We start from the raw sequence: 16075 nt of genomic DNA on the forward strand, positions 1-16075 counted from the left end.
AAGAAATGAAATATGACTGCTTTCCTGTCATTACACTGATTTTTCTTTTGGGGGGGGATTTGGCTGGAGAAGACGGGGAGAAATGTGTATGGGAAAACATTGGGGCTCGGTATGAGGTGCAGCCTCGACAAAAAACATCCCAAAAATGAAATCAGCGACCACAGGAAGGCTCCCCTGTGAAGTCAATCTACACCGTGGTCAGATGAAAGGAGGTGAAGTCACTCCCAGGTGGTTCTAAGAAAAACAATGAATCACATTCAGATAAGGCACAACCAGCCGCCCAGAGAGTGCAGACCTGCGTAGATGAGTATTTACTATGTTCGGTTCCAATTTCAGCTTGTAAATGTGTTTGCTCCATCTGTTCTAAAGGATCAGTGGGAACATTTTTTATTCACTTCTAAAAGCAGCCTAGATAACGAGTTATATAAGAGATGATCCATGAGGCTTGGAATGAACACACACACACACTTATGATAAACCATGTGCCTCAGTGTGTGTACGTGTGTGCGTGTGTGTGTGTGTGTGTGTGTGTGTGTGTGTGTGTGTGTGTGTGTGTGTGTGTGTGTGTGTGTGTGTGTGTGTGTGTGTGTGTGTGTGTGAGGACCTTAATGCAAAGCTGAACTGTTTGTACGCACACTGAAGAACACACCTTTGCATTTCTGGTTGAGTGAGTGTTGGTATACACACACACAGAGAAACAAAGCTTTGAGTTTCCTCTCTTGTGAGGACCCCGGCACTTATCTTAACCTTAAATGTAACCCCTAAACGTCCTCTTGACTCTTTAACAGCTTGAACTAGCAAAGAATCCTCACTTTCTACCTTACCCATCATTTCAAAGTGTTCGCTTAAACTGTGACAAAAACGAGCTCTCACACAGAGAGGATTTTAAGGAGCAGGTTCTTGAGGACCTGGACTGTTGCTGCCATCTCATGGCTGTCAAGAGAATAGCCAAAGCACCTCCTGTCGGGCCGAGCAGATGTATTTATTTGGAGTCACTATCGTTAAGGCTACTCATTAGACAAGATGATAACAGTCAACAGATGTTTGATTGGGCAGCTGTACCTAAAACATAAAATGAATTAAAAGTTAGCAACTTACTGTCCCAATATTCTCTTGTTTTTATTTGTCATATGAAGTCACTCGACCTTTGCCTATGCTGTTTTTCAGAAAGCCTGTGTAGGTTTGTGCAATGGTGTTCCTCTTTGAGTGGTAGCTTTGTCTCTCAGGTACATTTTTTAAGTTTTGGATTTTTCTTCCCCCCCCCCCCCCCCTTTGAGACTCTCCAGTCACTAAAAAAAACGACATCAATAGAAATTCCTCCATGTTTACTGTCCACTGTTTTCAGTTCTACCATATGTAGACCCGGCCTAAATGAGCCAGGATGCATTTTACACCGACGAAGCGAGGGGTGTTTTTCACACTAAAAGCATAACTTGTGACTATGATGTGATTTCATTTCAAATTCCTCATCACTCTGATACCTTAATAGGAAAAAAAAAGTGAATAATTAACATGTTTACATCTTTTTCACAAAGTCATCATACATTCACATAATATTCACAAATGATCAAAGTATACATGTACATTTATATATCTTTAGGTTTGCTTTAGGTAACTTCTCCTCTATTCCAGAGCCTGGAGATATATTCTGATTACAGTTTGCATATCTAATAAAATACGGTAGATATTCTTAACCTTTCACTGTGACACCGTGTGACAATAACACTGTGATCATCAGTGTTATATTTCGCGACCCACCTGTCAGCCTGCGTTGACAACGTGCACACTGCCTTGGCAGCGCTGGTCCCGGTCATCAGGCTGCCGGTCTTCAGGTCCAGACCTCGGCCTCCTCTGCTGCTCTCCCTCAGCAGCTCCTGGATGGACAGAGGCTGGATGACCGGCTGGCTCAGACCCAGCTCAGAGGCCTCCGGGCTGGGCTCACAGCTCAGCTCCAGTCCCAGATCTATGCCCGCTGCATGCTGGCTCTGCTGGGTGATGGTGGTCAGAGAGGACGACTGCGTGGAGCCGTCGCTGAAGTGGGTGTGCTCCAGTGAGCTGATGTACTCTGTTACCCTGAGGGAGGGAAGAGGAGAGAGGGGGCAGAGTGATGGGGTGTTTAGGAAAGGAAAAACCAAAGACAACATAGGTAGAAAATTATTGTTTAAGAAGATTTCTTCAGTCTGCAGCATTGAAACAACTAAAATATTTTTGTTGAAGGACGGGTTCAGATTGTTATTAAACAAGCTGAAAACATTACGGTTGGATTGATGCGAGCATAGACCTTTCTGTTAAAGGTCCCATATGCTGCTTTTTTTCTGGTTTCATAAGCTCTTCAGTGTGTTTTCCAGGTGTCTTGTGCATGTTTAGGTACATCTAATTGCAAAAATTCAAAGTCCGCGGAAAATCCGAAATCCCCCTACCTCCTCAGTAGCTGCATCAAACACTCGGTCCTTTGCCCCCCTCGTTGAAAATTAAAGTGTGACGTCACACTGCGATGATGTCACTGATCCAAGCCCATTAGTTCGTCGTGGCAAGCACAAGCTCATGCTGCTCCGCTCAGAGCAGCAGTCTGCATTCCCAATGTGGTAAAAGGGCCGTAACATTTCCGAGAACCGTGCCGAACGACTGACCAATTACAACAGGGCAGATCGGCCAACCAATCAGATCAGACTTGGCACACGTGGGGACCCTGCTCGTGGGGGATTCTGAGCGGAAGAAATACAGGCAGATACTACGGCCTGCATGGCAGTATGCTTTTTTCGAACATTAGCGAGTGTGAAAGTATTTTAGTTTGCACATAAAGTAGATATAAGAGCCCCGATAAGAGCATAATATGGGAACTTTACGGCGAGATGCATCCTAACCCTTTGTTGTTTTTTTTTTCAAAGTCTATCGGAAAATGTTGCATCACATAACAAATCAGAAGCCAGAAATTCTACTCCCTTCAATCATCCCCAGAATGAAAACCTAAATAGTTAATAGAACTTGAAAACAGAAAAAAATACTAACGGCTAAATATTTGGTTCATAAAACTGCAAAATTTAAGGACGTGTGTGTGTGTGTATGTGTGTGTGTGTGCGCTGAAGTGTACCTGAAGACATGTGGCCAGCAGTCGTGGTTGTGGCTGCCCATTTCAAGCCCAACATTCAGGATGGCGTCCATACACAGCACATGGGCCGTGTGAAGACGAACTCCGTGAGGACGGCCAATCTGCTCCAGACGCTGCTCAACACGCTGTTTAACTACACACGCGCACGCACACACACGCACGCACACACACACGTGCAAGAACACACAAAAGCATAAACATCAGGTATTGTTGTAAGGCTGCGGGTGACATTTAAAGCTGTAAAACCTGCAGTGATACATACTTTATACCTTATTAACCTTTACTGTATGTCACTACACAAACAGCAGTACCAAGTACCAGCTGACAAGCAACACAAACTGTAGAGTATTACACAAGTATTAGAAACGATCCCTCGGGCCTGTGTTGTTGTTTTGTGTGCACTAGCCCAGAACTAACAACCAAAATGCCAAATAAAACTTTCATATTTAATAGCCAATGGGCAACCATTCTGAAGAAGTTGAATCACTATGACAGAGATAATTCGATCAACAAACTACACATTTCCAAATGATGGGTTCTTTTTTTAATCTAGATTTGTTGACTTGATATTTCAGGACAGATCTTAAAGTTGAACTTTGTATCTGGAACTCCAGTGTTTCCAGTGCAGAGGGGATTTGCTTTTGCTCTTGTTGTTTCACACGGCTGCCACTAGATGTCATTAAAGTCATTTTGAAGAACCAGAATTCTCTTCAGGCGATTTCGCCGATAACGTCCTGAAATTTGGGCGAGAGGCGGTGCTCCATCCTGGACTGTCCCAGGTTCTAATGTGTCCAACAAAAATAATAAAAATACCATCTGTATGGACAAGCAGGAAATAAACTCCAGGCTACCAACAAGTGGATTCATTTTTCTGATTTTAGTTTTAATCCTGCACACAGTGCTGGTACAGAAACAGTCACTGCACAGTCTTTACATAACATAGAACATCCTTCAAACATAATCAATGTCTGGGGGGTTGTGACTGTATCAGTAAAGAGTCCGCCCTCTGCTTTACAATGCGATGGAAAGGTTTCATTGAGAAGGACGTCATAAAAAGTCAATGAGCGTGTTTTTTTGTTTTTTTTCGGAGTACCTTGTGTGATGGCGTCTCCGCTCTCGCCCACCTCCTTCTCCTCCTTCTCCTCCTGCACACAGGAGGCTGCAGCCATCTGGGCCAAGGCCGACGCACAGTTTGCAGCCACACCTGACGGCCAAGCAGACACACACACACACACACACACACACACACAGACACACACAGTGTAAAGAATAATGTCCGCTATCAACCATTACCGGTACTCTAAAATTGTGACATTATACAGACTTACAGATACAGGCAGTGTTTCTCCTTTGGGTGCTTTAACATTTTAACTGGCAGAGAAAAAAAGAAAAAGAAAGAGCACCTTCCCTCCCTAAAAGGCGCCCTTGTTCCACAGCTGAGGTTCCACACCATGTGTTCATTCATATTCATAGGTGTTTCTGTGCGTATAATTCCAATCAGGTTTCCTCCCCTGATGGAGAATGCCGCTGTGCCAGTAATTGTTACTTAAGGATACTTTCAGATTTTAAATGAGTAGATAATAAAATGTATTTCCCCCGATGTGCTCTGAAAAACCCTGCAGCTCAAAGACCTTTTCAAAAAGACTTAACCCCTTCCTGATAACCTCAAGTTGAGCGGCTGAGAGCCCGAACAGGTTTGAGGATAGTAACAAACATAAAGCTGTACTTTCCAAAAGTTGAATCCTGTGAAGCAGGCTGACAATAAGAACAAACATCAACTACCAGCAAAAGCTTGACCTGACATGTCTTTAACTCATTTACAGCCATATAACATTTTTCATATCTTGGGTTGACTTGGAAAAAGTTACAACCCCTCACGCTCGGTCTGTTTCTGTAGTCTGAGCAGCAGCACGGACATCACAGGACAACTACAAGAATACGCTGGAATAAGGAGAAAACAACATGTTGCTTTGTATTTCTGTGAAGGATTTCTTGTTCCTTTGGTGCCCGTTTTGACGTGATGTTGATAAAGTCATGGGAAACACCATCAGGAGTCAGCATGCTGTGTTTTATCTTGAAATTAACCAGATGCTCTGTGCGTTTCCTCGCCTGACTTCAGCTGGAACGGAGGACTCCCTGCCGGAATGAGTGACGTGTCTTAGTTTTCTTATTAACACAAACTTGTGTTATACACACCCAAACTGCAGCTGAGCGCGGCGGCTTTTCGTAGTCCGTCTAAACTCAGACAGATGGTGTCTCTCTCCCTCTGACTCTGCTCTTTCACCCCCTCCGCTCCCAGGATGAAGGCCAGGCCCTTTGAGCTGCCCGCCATGCGGCCCGTTAGAGGAGTCGACAACACATCGATCAGGTTCTTCCACACGCCAGTGAGGATGAAACGAGAGAAAACCGCTCCTGAAAGACACAAATGGCTCGTAAAAGTGGTGTCAAACAGAAGGGGAAATATGTATCCAGACAGGGAAATGGACCAGTTTACCAAAGAATCAGTTATTTCACTAAGAAGAACTCAGGGCTGCTGGTTTATTTTTGCCCATTTGTTGTTTTTCTTTTGGTTATTTATTGTTACAAAATGATTTTGTTTGGCTCCAGCTTACTGTTTAAAACACAAAAAAAGGCCCGCAATGACCTGGACACACACAACAAACTAAAGGCAACAGTAGACCTCCAACAAATATATTCTCATGAAAAAATGATGACGTCCTGTGATGAAAGTGAAGGGCATGAAACACAACACACAGCCGAAGAGGAAAGGTAGAATAAAGTGGTAAACAAGGAATCCAGTATTTTCAAACCTCGGATCTTTTTTGACATATGTTGGAGTTTAAAGGTGTTGTTTTTCTTGGGGGAAAAAACCATCAAAATGAGATTCACTTGTCTACCGCTGTCTCTTTTTTTTTTTTTTTCCCACAACACAAACAAACTCAATGTTGGAGAGGAAGATCTTCAGCTTCAATGACAAAAAAAAAGGCTTTTTAGTCATAGAACTGTAGTGCAAAATGTTTTGTACACACACACACACACCCACACCCACACACACATAAACACACATAAAAGCAAAGTATATGTGGGTGACTCAGCAGCAGTTGCCATGGCAAATCTCCCCAGTCTGTTGTCAACCTGGGTGATGCAGAGGGAGAGCAGGTGGTCTCTGACTCATGTTTTCCATCTTTCCGTGTGTCTGCCCTTTCCTGCTCTTACCTGCTCCTTTTTCTTTTCTTTTTTTTTTAACAACGAGTACACGTCCTTTTGTGTTTCTTTCCACGTGTCTTTTCTTTCACTAATAACCAATTATCTTTCTCTTTTCCATACATTAATACACATCCATCTGTCAGTCTGCTAATACGACACATACTTTATTATTATCACCGGCGTTGTCGCTGTAAATGAACATTTGAATGTTTTGATGATATTTCTTCGTCACTCCTGTTCTGCATCCCCCTCTATCTCCTCTCAACCCCAACACACTTTTGGCATTTAAAGAGCAGTACACGCAGAGTTACAAACGCGTGCTGCAGTCCAAACTTCAAAACGCTGGAGAGAGCTGTCTCCCTCCGGCCCCCCTCCTCCCCACACATGGAGACACAGGTTGCCGTGACGCACACAGAGACGTTTCAAAGTTTACCCCGCCCTGCATCCGTCCTGAAACCTTTCCATGTTCGAACCTCTCTGCATTTTTCAAAAGCGTCTCCAATATTGATCCTAGTTTTGTCACGTTTCTGGTCGATGCCGAGGCTCTTTTAGGTCGGGTAGAATCAGTTATATCTGAACCAGTTTGCCTGCATACGTACATGTAGAAATACCTACGTACCAGTTCTGCTCTTATTTCAAAATGAAACCTTCTGTTTTTAAAGGCAATTCTGGACTGGAAATTTCCATCCCTTTTTTAAGTCAGAGCTCTGCATGTTTGGTTGTTCGCTTTCTCTTTTAACGTCCTCTAATTTCAAAGCAGGACAAAAAAAATACAAGGTTGTAGTATTTGACCATGCAGCAGTGTTGTGAGACGCTTCACCTTCAGCACAGAGCCAGCAGAACATTTACGCTGCAGCCGTTCTGCAGTAGTTTCAGGGTGAGTGAACCCTATTTAGAAGGGTTTACCTCGGCTGATTTAGAGGCTCAGAGTGCAAAAAACTAAATGCAATAAAACCTGACGATACTCTCCCAGAGTCAGTCTTTCCACAGCTGACGTTACACTAATGCATAACTCCCTGAAATCAATCGGTCCATTCGTCCGTCATATCGCTCTCGATACTTTGGGGGAAAGTTTGATGCTAATGAGCAGCTTACCTGCCATCGCTGTGTCACTGCCAGCTTTGTCACAGCTGAGTGGTGATCGGCTGGACGCCCTCCTTATCAGCTGACCTCCGATGGCACTGCTGCCCAGACCGTCGATATCTGAAGGACGAGGTGGTCACAAGTTAGCACAGAGGAGGAGACTGGAGTCAATAAAAACAGGGTTGTTGGTTATGATTATAATAGGGGATGTCTGACTGTGTTTAGTTTTTAGCTGGGTAAACGTTTGACAATACCTGATGGGATGAGATTTTGGTGATATTTTGGTGGGAAAAAAAGTCCTCAAATTATTTAAGTCATTACTTGATTGTCTTTAAATGATGCAGAAATGATGCCGAACAGGAAACAGTCTAAAGCATCTGACTCGCTGATTTGTTGTGAAGTTGTTCCAGACATACAGAACAGAGACATTTCAGCTGAATGATAATTCCAGAAACGTTCAAACTCGCAGTATGGAAGTTCAGCGGACACCGTTTCGATAAATGAAAGTCTGTGTGCTTGAGTGTACCTGTTAGCATGGTGATCAGCGGCAGCGTGTGCTCCCCTGGGGAGCCCCAGTACCCCGCCTCGGCCAGCAGGTTGCGCTCTAACACTTGGTGGTAAAGCTCCTCGATCCAGGCCTGAGACAGAACCACGAGGACTCCGCTGCTTTGGATCAGACGCACAAACTCCTTCTGCAAACGAAAAGCCAACACTGAAGTTTAAAAAGCAAATCAATGTATTGAATCTCCCAACTATTTCAGGCCTACCTTTGTTTTTTTTATTTAATCAGCAGAAGTTGAAAAGGAATTATAATTATTTTATTTTATTATAATTATATTCAAACGTTAAGCATGTCTGCCCCGCCTCTGGGATGGGGGGGGGGGTGCACTCTGACTCACCAGGCTGAGGACGGGCGTGAGCGTTCGTCGTCTGTAGTAGTCGCAGCAGCAAAGTTTGAGATTGAGCAGCAGGGCGTAGTACGACACCAAGTAGAGTCCATCTGCGTTCATCAGAGACTGACAGCTCAGAGTGTCACCTGCCTCAAACCCCGGAGAGTGGATCCCACCTGGAGAGAGGCGATGAGATGGCTACCTTTAAACCTGGGCACTTCATTTAAATATCAAAGGGGTTTAAATGAACAATGGGTACAGGAAGTTTATGAACTGCTCTGACATGAGTCACTGCAGCTGGCAGCCCTGGTGACTGGCTGTAGTGGCTGCAATTTTAGAAGTGGGGCAAAGCAACTCTACTCAAATGCTTATTGAAACTGTATTAAAGGTTTCCTACAGTGATAGATTAATCAGTAACAGCTACTTTAACGCTCTTTCAAAGCCAAAAAAGGGACTCAACCTCGGGACACTGTTGTTTGTTTGTGTACTGCTGTTAGTTAGTTTGTGTTCATTAATATGTTGGACACAAAGTAACCATTTCAAACAGCAAAGTTATACAATTCTGCAAACAAGGGGGCAGAGTGGTCGTCAGGCGACTTATTTATTTTTGCAAGATTAAGTGATGGCTGTCAAATGCATCTGTCCCTGTGAATCTGAGCCATGGAAAATGTCAACAAATACTTTCAATTTGACTAACACCAACCAGGAGAAAACAATACCAACAGGAAGAGCTGTTTGTTGCTGTAGCTCTTATAGAAGTATCTGTTTTATTTCAATAGAGATAACATAGAAAGTCCTCACAGAAGAAGTTTATCAATGTGGAAACTTCCCACAGTAAAGTACCACGTATGTGATCTGAGAATGAGATAATGTTTGGTACACACGGAGGGTAACGGAGAGAGAGAATCAAAAGTTGGGTAACAATTTGGTACAGTAGTGAGTGATGAAGGCAAAAAAGAGAGAGCGAGGAGGAAAGGAGGGTCAGAGGGGGGAAGAGAGAGGAAATAAAAATGAACAAGTAGAGAGAGAGAAGACAGGGGGAAAGAGGCTGAGAAGAGGAGCCAGAGTGAGAACATCTGTTCGCTGATGAAGTCAAGTGTTAGAATTAAAAAAGTCACTCTAGAGATTCACGGCCTCGAACAAAAAGTCATTAAGTCACTTAACCGTAGAGTTTAATTTGATTCGTAATTTTCTTCTGCAGATGTAAGTTAAAAAAAAAAAAGCCTCCCAGCAGGCTCACTGTTTTCACTGATGGATTATGGGTCATGCTTCGAAGGCAAAACGTTTTCTCAAACTGTTCCTGCTCAGCAGTGATGGAGTGATTACAGAGCGCAGCACAAACACAGCCACACTATGTTTCTGAAAATCTTTGAGCAACTTACAGTCAACCATGGAAATGTGAAACATGAGAATACGAAGTGAAGGGTAATATTCATCTCCGCTGTCTTTAAAGCTCGCCATGTTCATCGGAAAGAAACACAAGATGCTAACAGCGCTAACTGCATGCCAACAGGCAAGGCAGGTAGCTACTTGGAGGCCCCAGATCAGTCGGGGGCCCCAGAGGGTTCACAAATAGACAGTAGGGAAACCTCAACAACGGTGGCCCCTTTATTCACTCTTCTTGCTCTGCTGAACGCTGGTGGGACTTTTGCATGACTTAAATCAGCATATTGGTTGATCAAGTTTATACAAACCGTATTCATCTGAGCTGAATGGAAATAAAAAAGTGGATGGTCATAGTGTGAGAAATGCATTCTAAGAAAAACTGACTCATTACTTGCAGACTGAAGCATGGACCTGTGATCAACGCAGGAAAAACTGGACTATTAACTAGAATGAAAAGACAAGTGGTTATGTCTGCTGGGCAGGAAAGACTACATCTAAGGAAATATTGAGACGCTGCCCCTCACTACAGGTCTGTATGAGTATGTTAGCACTGATTTTCTTTAAGAGGACATACTGTTGTATCCCGCTTTCCCACCTTTTCAAACAGTCCCCTGTGGTCTAAATGAAATATCTGTGCTGTGCTTTGGTCCGACATGAATCAAACCAGCTCTCTCAGAACGCTCCGTTTTGGTGTGTGTGTCTCTTTAAGTGAAATGACACGCCCCTGAGTTCTCCCGGTTGACATCACTCATCTGTTGTGAGAATAAGAATGGTAGACCGGAGTACAAATTTGCTCTAGGCTTGGGTGGACTCGATGGTTTGAGAAAAGAGGAGAGGGGAGGACATTTATTTATCAAAATCCAACTTGTGATGTCACAAGTTGAGAAAATTTGAAAACGGAGAAAGTTTTGTACTTTCACCTCGTGATCCTCTGCAGATTGGTTTATGTTTTAGACTTTCTGTGCCTTTATTGTAGAGATAGGAAAGTAAATAGAGTCTGAAACAGCTTGGATTGTTATGTTGGATGAACCCGGGCCGTCCACTCGGAGAACCACAGCCTCCGTACTAACCACTACATCATCGTCACCCCAAAACTGAGTTTTTATTCCATTTTACCGTCTTGTTTACGAAGCCTGCAATGGACCTCTGAATGTCAACACATTATAATCTGATTACTTCAATAGTACAGAGGAAATATCACTGTGTACTGGTTGTTTCTTATTTTTCACCGCTCTTGCTCGGACAGTGGACGTCTCATTGTGAAAATCAAATAATATCAGAGACTTTGCAGAGCTGATTAAGAAAGAAAAAGACTGCTGCACAAAGCTCTTCATTTAGACACATACACACACACACACTCTCAAAATCACAGTGTGTGTCGCTCCAGGCTACTCACATGACAACACAAAGAAACAGCAACACATTTTCAACCTTCATTCCTTCCACAGTCTCTTACCAGCCTGTAGGCCTGAGCAGAAGGTGGAGGAGAAGTTCTGCAGCGACAGGTCCACCTCAGTGGCGGTGGCTAGTCCCAGCAGCCGGGGCAGCAGCGCCGCCAGTGACTGGAAGAAGAGCCGTGCACTCTGCTGGTCGGCCTCCTGGTTGCGCAGCAGTTTGAGTGACAGGGCGGCGGTGCGCAGCGAGCGGTGACCCAGGCAGTCGCGGGGCGTCTGCTGCTCCTCGTCAGCCAGCGAAACATTATCGGAGCCGATGTCGGACACGTCGGAGCGGCCCGAGTCTTTCTCAGCAGCCATGGAGTACTGGTCACACGAGTCGAACTCTGTCCGAGACAAGTCCTGCTCCTCCATACTGATGGAACGACATGAAAACAAGCTTTTATTATATAAGCATTTACAAACGTTTTAAGACAATGCCAAAAACATAATGCAAGAAATGAAACTGGTTTTCTAAATTAAAAAAATGCACTGTAGTTAATCGAAAACTTTAAAGGTTTCTATCAGAAACTGGACAAACACACACACACACACAAGTACCTGAAGTTGCTCTCACTGTATCGAGACCCTCCCCCATGGTGAGACCTGGACCTGGACTCCACAGACAGAAAGTTGGTGATGTCGGGGTAGACGAGAGCGTGACTGCGCTGCACCACATCTGGAGGAACCACACCTCCCCTCTCTCCTCCTCCACCAGATCTATGTTTCTCTCCTCTCCCCTCAATTTCCACTGCACCCACTACCTCCTCCATTTGGATCCCCTGACCCGGCTCAGGTTTGGTCCCCACGTGGCCGATGCAGGACGAGGGCGAGGGGAGGTTTGCGTCCTCTCCGCACTCCTCGGGAGTGGTGTGACCCGGGCCAAGCTCCCCCACCTCCGGATCCAGGGTGGTTTGGCCTGATTCTGTGGTGATGCTGATGCTGATGTCGGGGCTTCGGTCAGTGGCCTTGCTGGTTGTCATGTTGGAGGATGACGAGCTGGGGTCCCAGGGAGCCTGCTCCGAGGCCAGGACGTGTCTCTGCCACCTGAAGTCTGCCTCATTGATCTCCATGGACTCCCGCGTTGACTCTGTTCCATCTTTCAGATCCTCCAGTCGTTTGAGGAGAAGCCGAGCCTGAAACACACAACGTTGGACTCGAAATCACAAACACTGACTTAAAATAAGCTGTCAATTCAAACTTTATCTAGTCTTTGAGTGCAAAACTGAAGCACTGAGGTAACCCTCACAATGCTGTACTTTAATAGTAGAGTACCTGCTCGGGTTGGATGCCGCGTCCTTGGGACAGTTCATCCAGCGCCCCGAGGAGAGCACAGGCACAGGAGACGGAGGAGTAACATGCCTCTATGCCGCCCTTCACACAGGCCTCAGTCATCCCGTCCATCACTCTTAAGACGTAAACAGAAACACCCAATCATACACCATATGCTCAGAGATGGACACAAAGAGCAGGACAAATTCAAGAAGGCAAAAACAATGTCTTACTTTGACAGTTTTAAACTTCGCTAACTTTATGAAGGTATGTGTTTGACAGTCAGTAAATCCTGCTCATGTATTTTTATTTTTTTCAACTTTCTGAAAACGTGCATGAAGGCCAAAGAGAGAAGATGAACGAACAGTTTGAGAAGGTCAAGATGGGACTTCCTCTTTGAGAAGGAGCGCTTCCTGGTTTCAGGCTCAGCCACACATGGACCGGCCAGGTCATACAGGCGCTGAGGGCTGCCCAGAATCTGATAAACACACAGAAAGAGATTCATTCGTTCCACCATGTGTTATTTCGATCATTTCGACGTAAAGGCGTGCACACAAAATATTGTTTGCTGAAAAATTTTTAGTTTTAATGGACGGCTTGAACTAACTCATGCAGAGTCCATGAAGAGTTGATGAAGAACATCTCAAAGGGAATTAAGCCACTTGTTTTAGGAAAGTCATTCAAACAGTTTATCATCATTAAACCATGGTCATCAAGACCATTACATCATGTTTGCATATATGCTATAAGTCTGTTTCCATGGCGATTAAATCTTTGCATTTCTATCCCACAGGGTTTTAGTGAAATGGAATAGTCAGAGTCTTTCCTCTGATTTGGCAATCCTAAAACCAGCTGCCAGAAGTTTTATGTTTCAACGTTGCACATGTCCTTAAGGTAGTACTATTACTGGTGACTTTAAAAATACATCTTCATCCGAGCTTCTAATTAAGCCTTTGAGGTGTATATGTAACCAGCTAGTTCAAACAACCTTCATGCCACCCCGTCATGAGTTAGTGCCCGATTCAGCCCACCCCAGTCGAGACAAGCCCCTGATGGTGGGCAGCGATTTCTTTTGCTTCTACCTCCTTCATGATGCGGATGGCCTCGGTGCGGTGCTGAGGAGGCGGGTACAGCAGGATCCTGTGGTAGAGCGACTGCAGCACTGGTTTCATCGACTCCACGCAGCTCACAAGACGAACAAGCTCCGCGGCGATGTAACACACAGTCCGCACTACGGGTGCAATCCTGGCAGGGGCGCTAGAAGAACAGCCAGAGCCTCTGCCTTGATCAGACACCCCTCCACTGGAGGAGTCCACCTCATGGCTGATCCCTGGCAAAAGAAAACAACATTGAAGCTGCAGCACTGAAAATGAGTAAAAAGAAAGTTTAAAGTCACTTTGAACCAGAGGAAAGTTACAAATAACTTCCACATAAATCAACTGTCCCTATCATAATCTCTTCTCTGATATAAGAAGTTCTCTCTACTATTTAGAAGACGACAATATTATTAAATTCAACGTGGTGTTGGTTTTAAAAATGCAGATCAGTTGAGGAAAAGAAAAATAGACGCATACTCTAAACCCAATGAATTATTTAATCCCCACTTACTGTACAAGGATCTTTTTTACATTTTAAAATTAGGCCCATTACCTCGTTGAAATGTAGCCGTCATCTTGGATAACAGGCTGGCCAATCAGCACAAGCTTTGACATTTAGAACGGAGGATGAGTGGAAGAGGTTTATAATATTTGACAGCTGATTTTTTATTTTTTTTTGCCATCAATGCATAAACTGTCAAAAGTGATATTTGTCTGGAACAAACAGAATCCTCATATTCCTTACAAATGACTCAAAGTAGCTCTTGAATTATCTGAAGAAAAAAAAAAAGCACTCCATACAGTTGTCTCTGGTAAATACAGTTACCTAGACTGAGTCTATCTGAGCGACGTTCTCTGTCTGGGGTCCCCATGTAGCCGTGGTTGGAAGCAATGGTTTTGTCATTGACCGGATTTCCCATGATAGCAACAAGGGATGGACACAGCTGCTTCCTGGGAGGAGGAATATTGTTCTTTTAACTCTTATTAGAAAACAGTTAATGACAATGAAGTGAGAATTATTATGAATTATTTATTATATAATATATTATATTGTTATATGAATGAATTATTTATTATATAATTAAATATATCATATTATATGAATAAATTATTTAAAGATAAAAAAGGAGAACTGCAAGGAAAAAGACCATTAATTAATATACAGTATTTTATTTCTCAGAAGCAAAAAAAAAAAAAAAAGCTTTGGAATAAATCTTTATTGGCAATCTCACAGCGATTCAAATGTTTTCACGTTTTAGTCAGGAACAACAGCTGTTGCTTTATATATTTTTGGCAGCATGTGAAGGATTAAAGCAATGTGATATCTTTTACCATACAAGGTCCGTAAAGCCTCTGGACAGGTGCATTGTGGGAGGACAGCTGCTGAGCATGGAGAGGATGCACTCCAAGTAGAGGAGCTGTAGGAGCTGGTTTCCACTGCAAAATAAAAAAAAAGACAATATCTGTAGAGTTAGTCTATACCTGTATATAAAATCATGCTATTTACACATGGTTCAGAAATCCTGAGAAGGTGAAAGTAACATATTAATAAGTGCATTACACAACAGTTGTAACTTTGTGTACATGTTCATCCTTTTCACAAAGTTTGGACATGTAAAGTGAATTTGCTAAAGTTTTGTTACAGGCTTTCTCACTGTCAAACTCCCTTTTTGACTTTGGCATAAACTGTTTAATGAGCTGACATTTAGTTTATCGCTGAAGTGTCCACAAGATTGTGTGTGATTCTCTAAACCATTTGCACCTTTTTCTAAGGACCCACTCCATTTGCCACACCACCTAATGATTTGGCATGAACACAAGTAACGGACACACTGTGTCCATGGCAAATTTCAGCCTTCATGGGGCTAAAACTGTCGACCCAAAAATATTTTTTCTTCTGGACTGGCTGAACAACAGAACAACCCTTAGGACCACAAATCTTGTGTTTTTAACTACCAAACTGTTAAACTGTCATTTGAATTAGTTGTTGACCAATGATAGATGTGCAGACACCAAACGTCCTCTGCAGTAGAAAGCTCACCTTCAGCGCGCAGGTTGTTTAGGCCACAATAGTTCAGCTCTGTTGGCTTTACATTCACCCTGTCAGCTGTGACCAGTAACAAAAAGGTTTGTGGTAGGTTTGTGGATTTTGGCATACAATTTGTATTTAGTAACGATCTAAAAATGCTTTGATGTCAGAAAGATTTTGTAGTGAATGGTTAATCGTGGAAAGTCCGGAATTTTTAAACGTTTATGTTTTCAACTTACAACATGTGCTGTTTTGCTGTATTTTATTTTGAATGACAGTCAACGTTTGTAGGTCATTTTAATTGTGTAAAATATATAAATGATAGTTTATATTTTACCGATATAATTTGAACTTATTTTAACTTTGTTTAGCTTTTAAAAAGATGAAGTGGAACAATATAACATCATGTGAAAAGAAACAGCAGTCTCACCTGTCGACAGACTCCAACTTTTCACAGAAAACTGACAGAACGGTTACCACGTCTTCACACAGGGCCTGGCTGGTTGGAGAAATATCTGCAAACACATACACGTGTACACAAACAACGTTTTTGTTTTTTTTATTAAATT

At 43.3% G+C, this 16075-nt stretch overlaps 1 protein-coding gene across 1 annotated transcript in view; it reads right to left on the minus strand.

Annotated features, from left to right (window-relative positions):
* arfgef3 (ARFGEF family member 3) overlaps window positions 1-16075 on the minus strand; it is a 50680-nt gene that overhangs the window by 21140 nt on the left and 13465 nt on the right. Inside the window, exons 8-22 of the mRNA XM_079362676.1 lie at window positions 15937-16021; window positions 14810-14914; window positions 14304-14428; window positions 13463-13710; window positions 12746-12858; window positions 12384-12516; window positions 11670-12244; window positions 11132-11484; window positions 8299-8465; window positions 7926-8091; window positions 7412-7519; window positions 5306-5521; window positions 4203-4313; window positions 3092-3242; window positions 1759-2073 (exon numbers count right to left, since the gene is read on the minus strand). Coding sequence (XP_079218802.1) covers window positions 1759-2073; window positions 3092-3242; window positions 4203-4313; window positions 5306-5521; window positions 7412-7519; window positions 7926-8091; window positions 8299-8465; window positions 11132-11484; window positions 11670-12244; window positions 12384-12516; window positions 12746-12858; window positions 13463-13710; window positions 14304-14428; window positions 14810-14914; window positions 15937-16021 — 2971 coding nt within the window. The remainder of the gene's footprint in view (window positions 1-1758; window positions 2074-3091; window positions 3243-4202; window positions 4314-5305; window positions 5522-7411; window positions 7520-7925; window positions 8092-8298; window positions 8466-11131; window positions 11485-11669; window positions 12245-12383; window positions 12517-12745; window positions 12859-13462; window positions 13711-14303; window positions 14429-14809; window positions 14915-15936; window positions 16022-16075) is intronic.

Source organism: Symphodus melops, assembly GCF_947650265.1.
Source record: "Symphodus melops genome assembly, chromosome: 15".
NCBI lineage: Eukaryota > Metazoa > Chordata > Actinopteri > Labriformes > Labridae > Symphodus > Symphodus melops.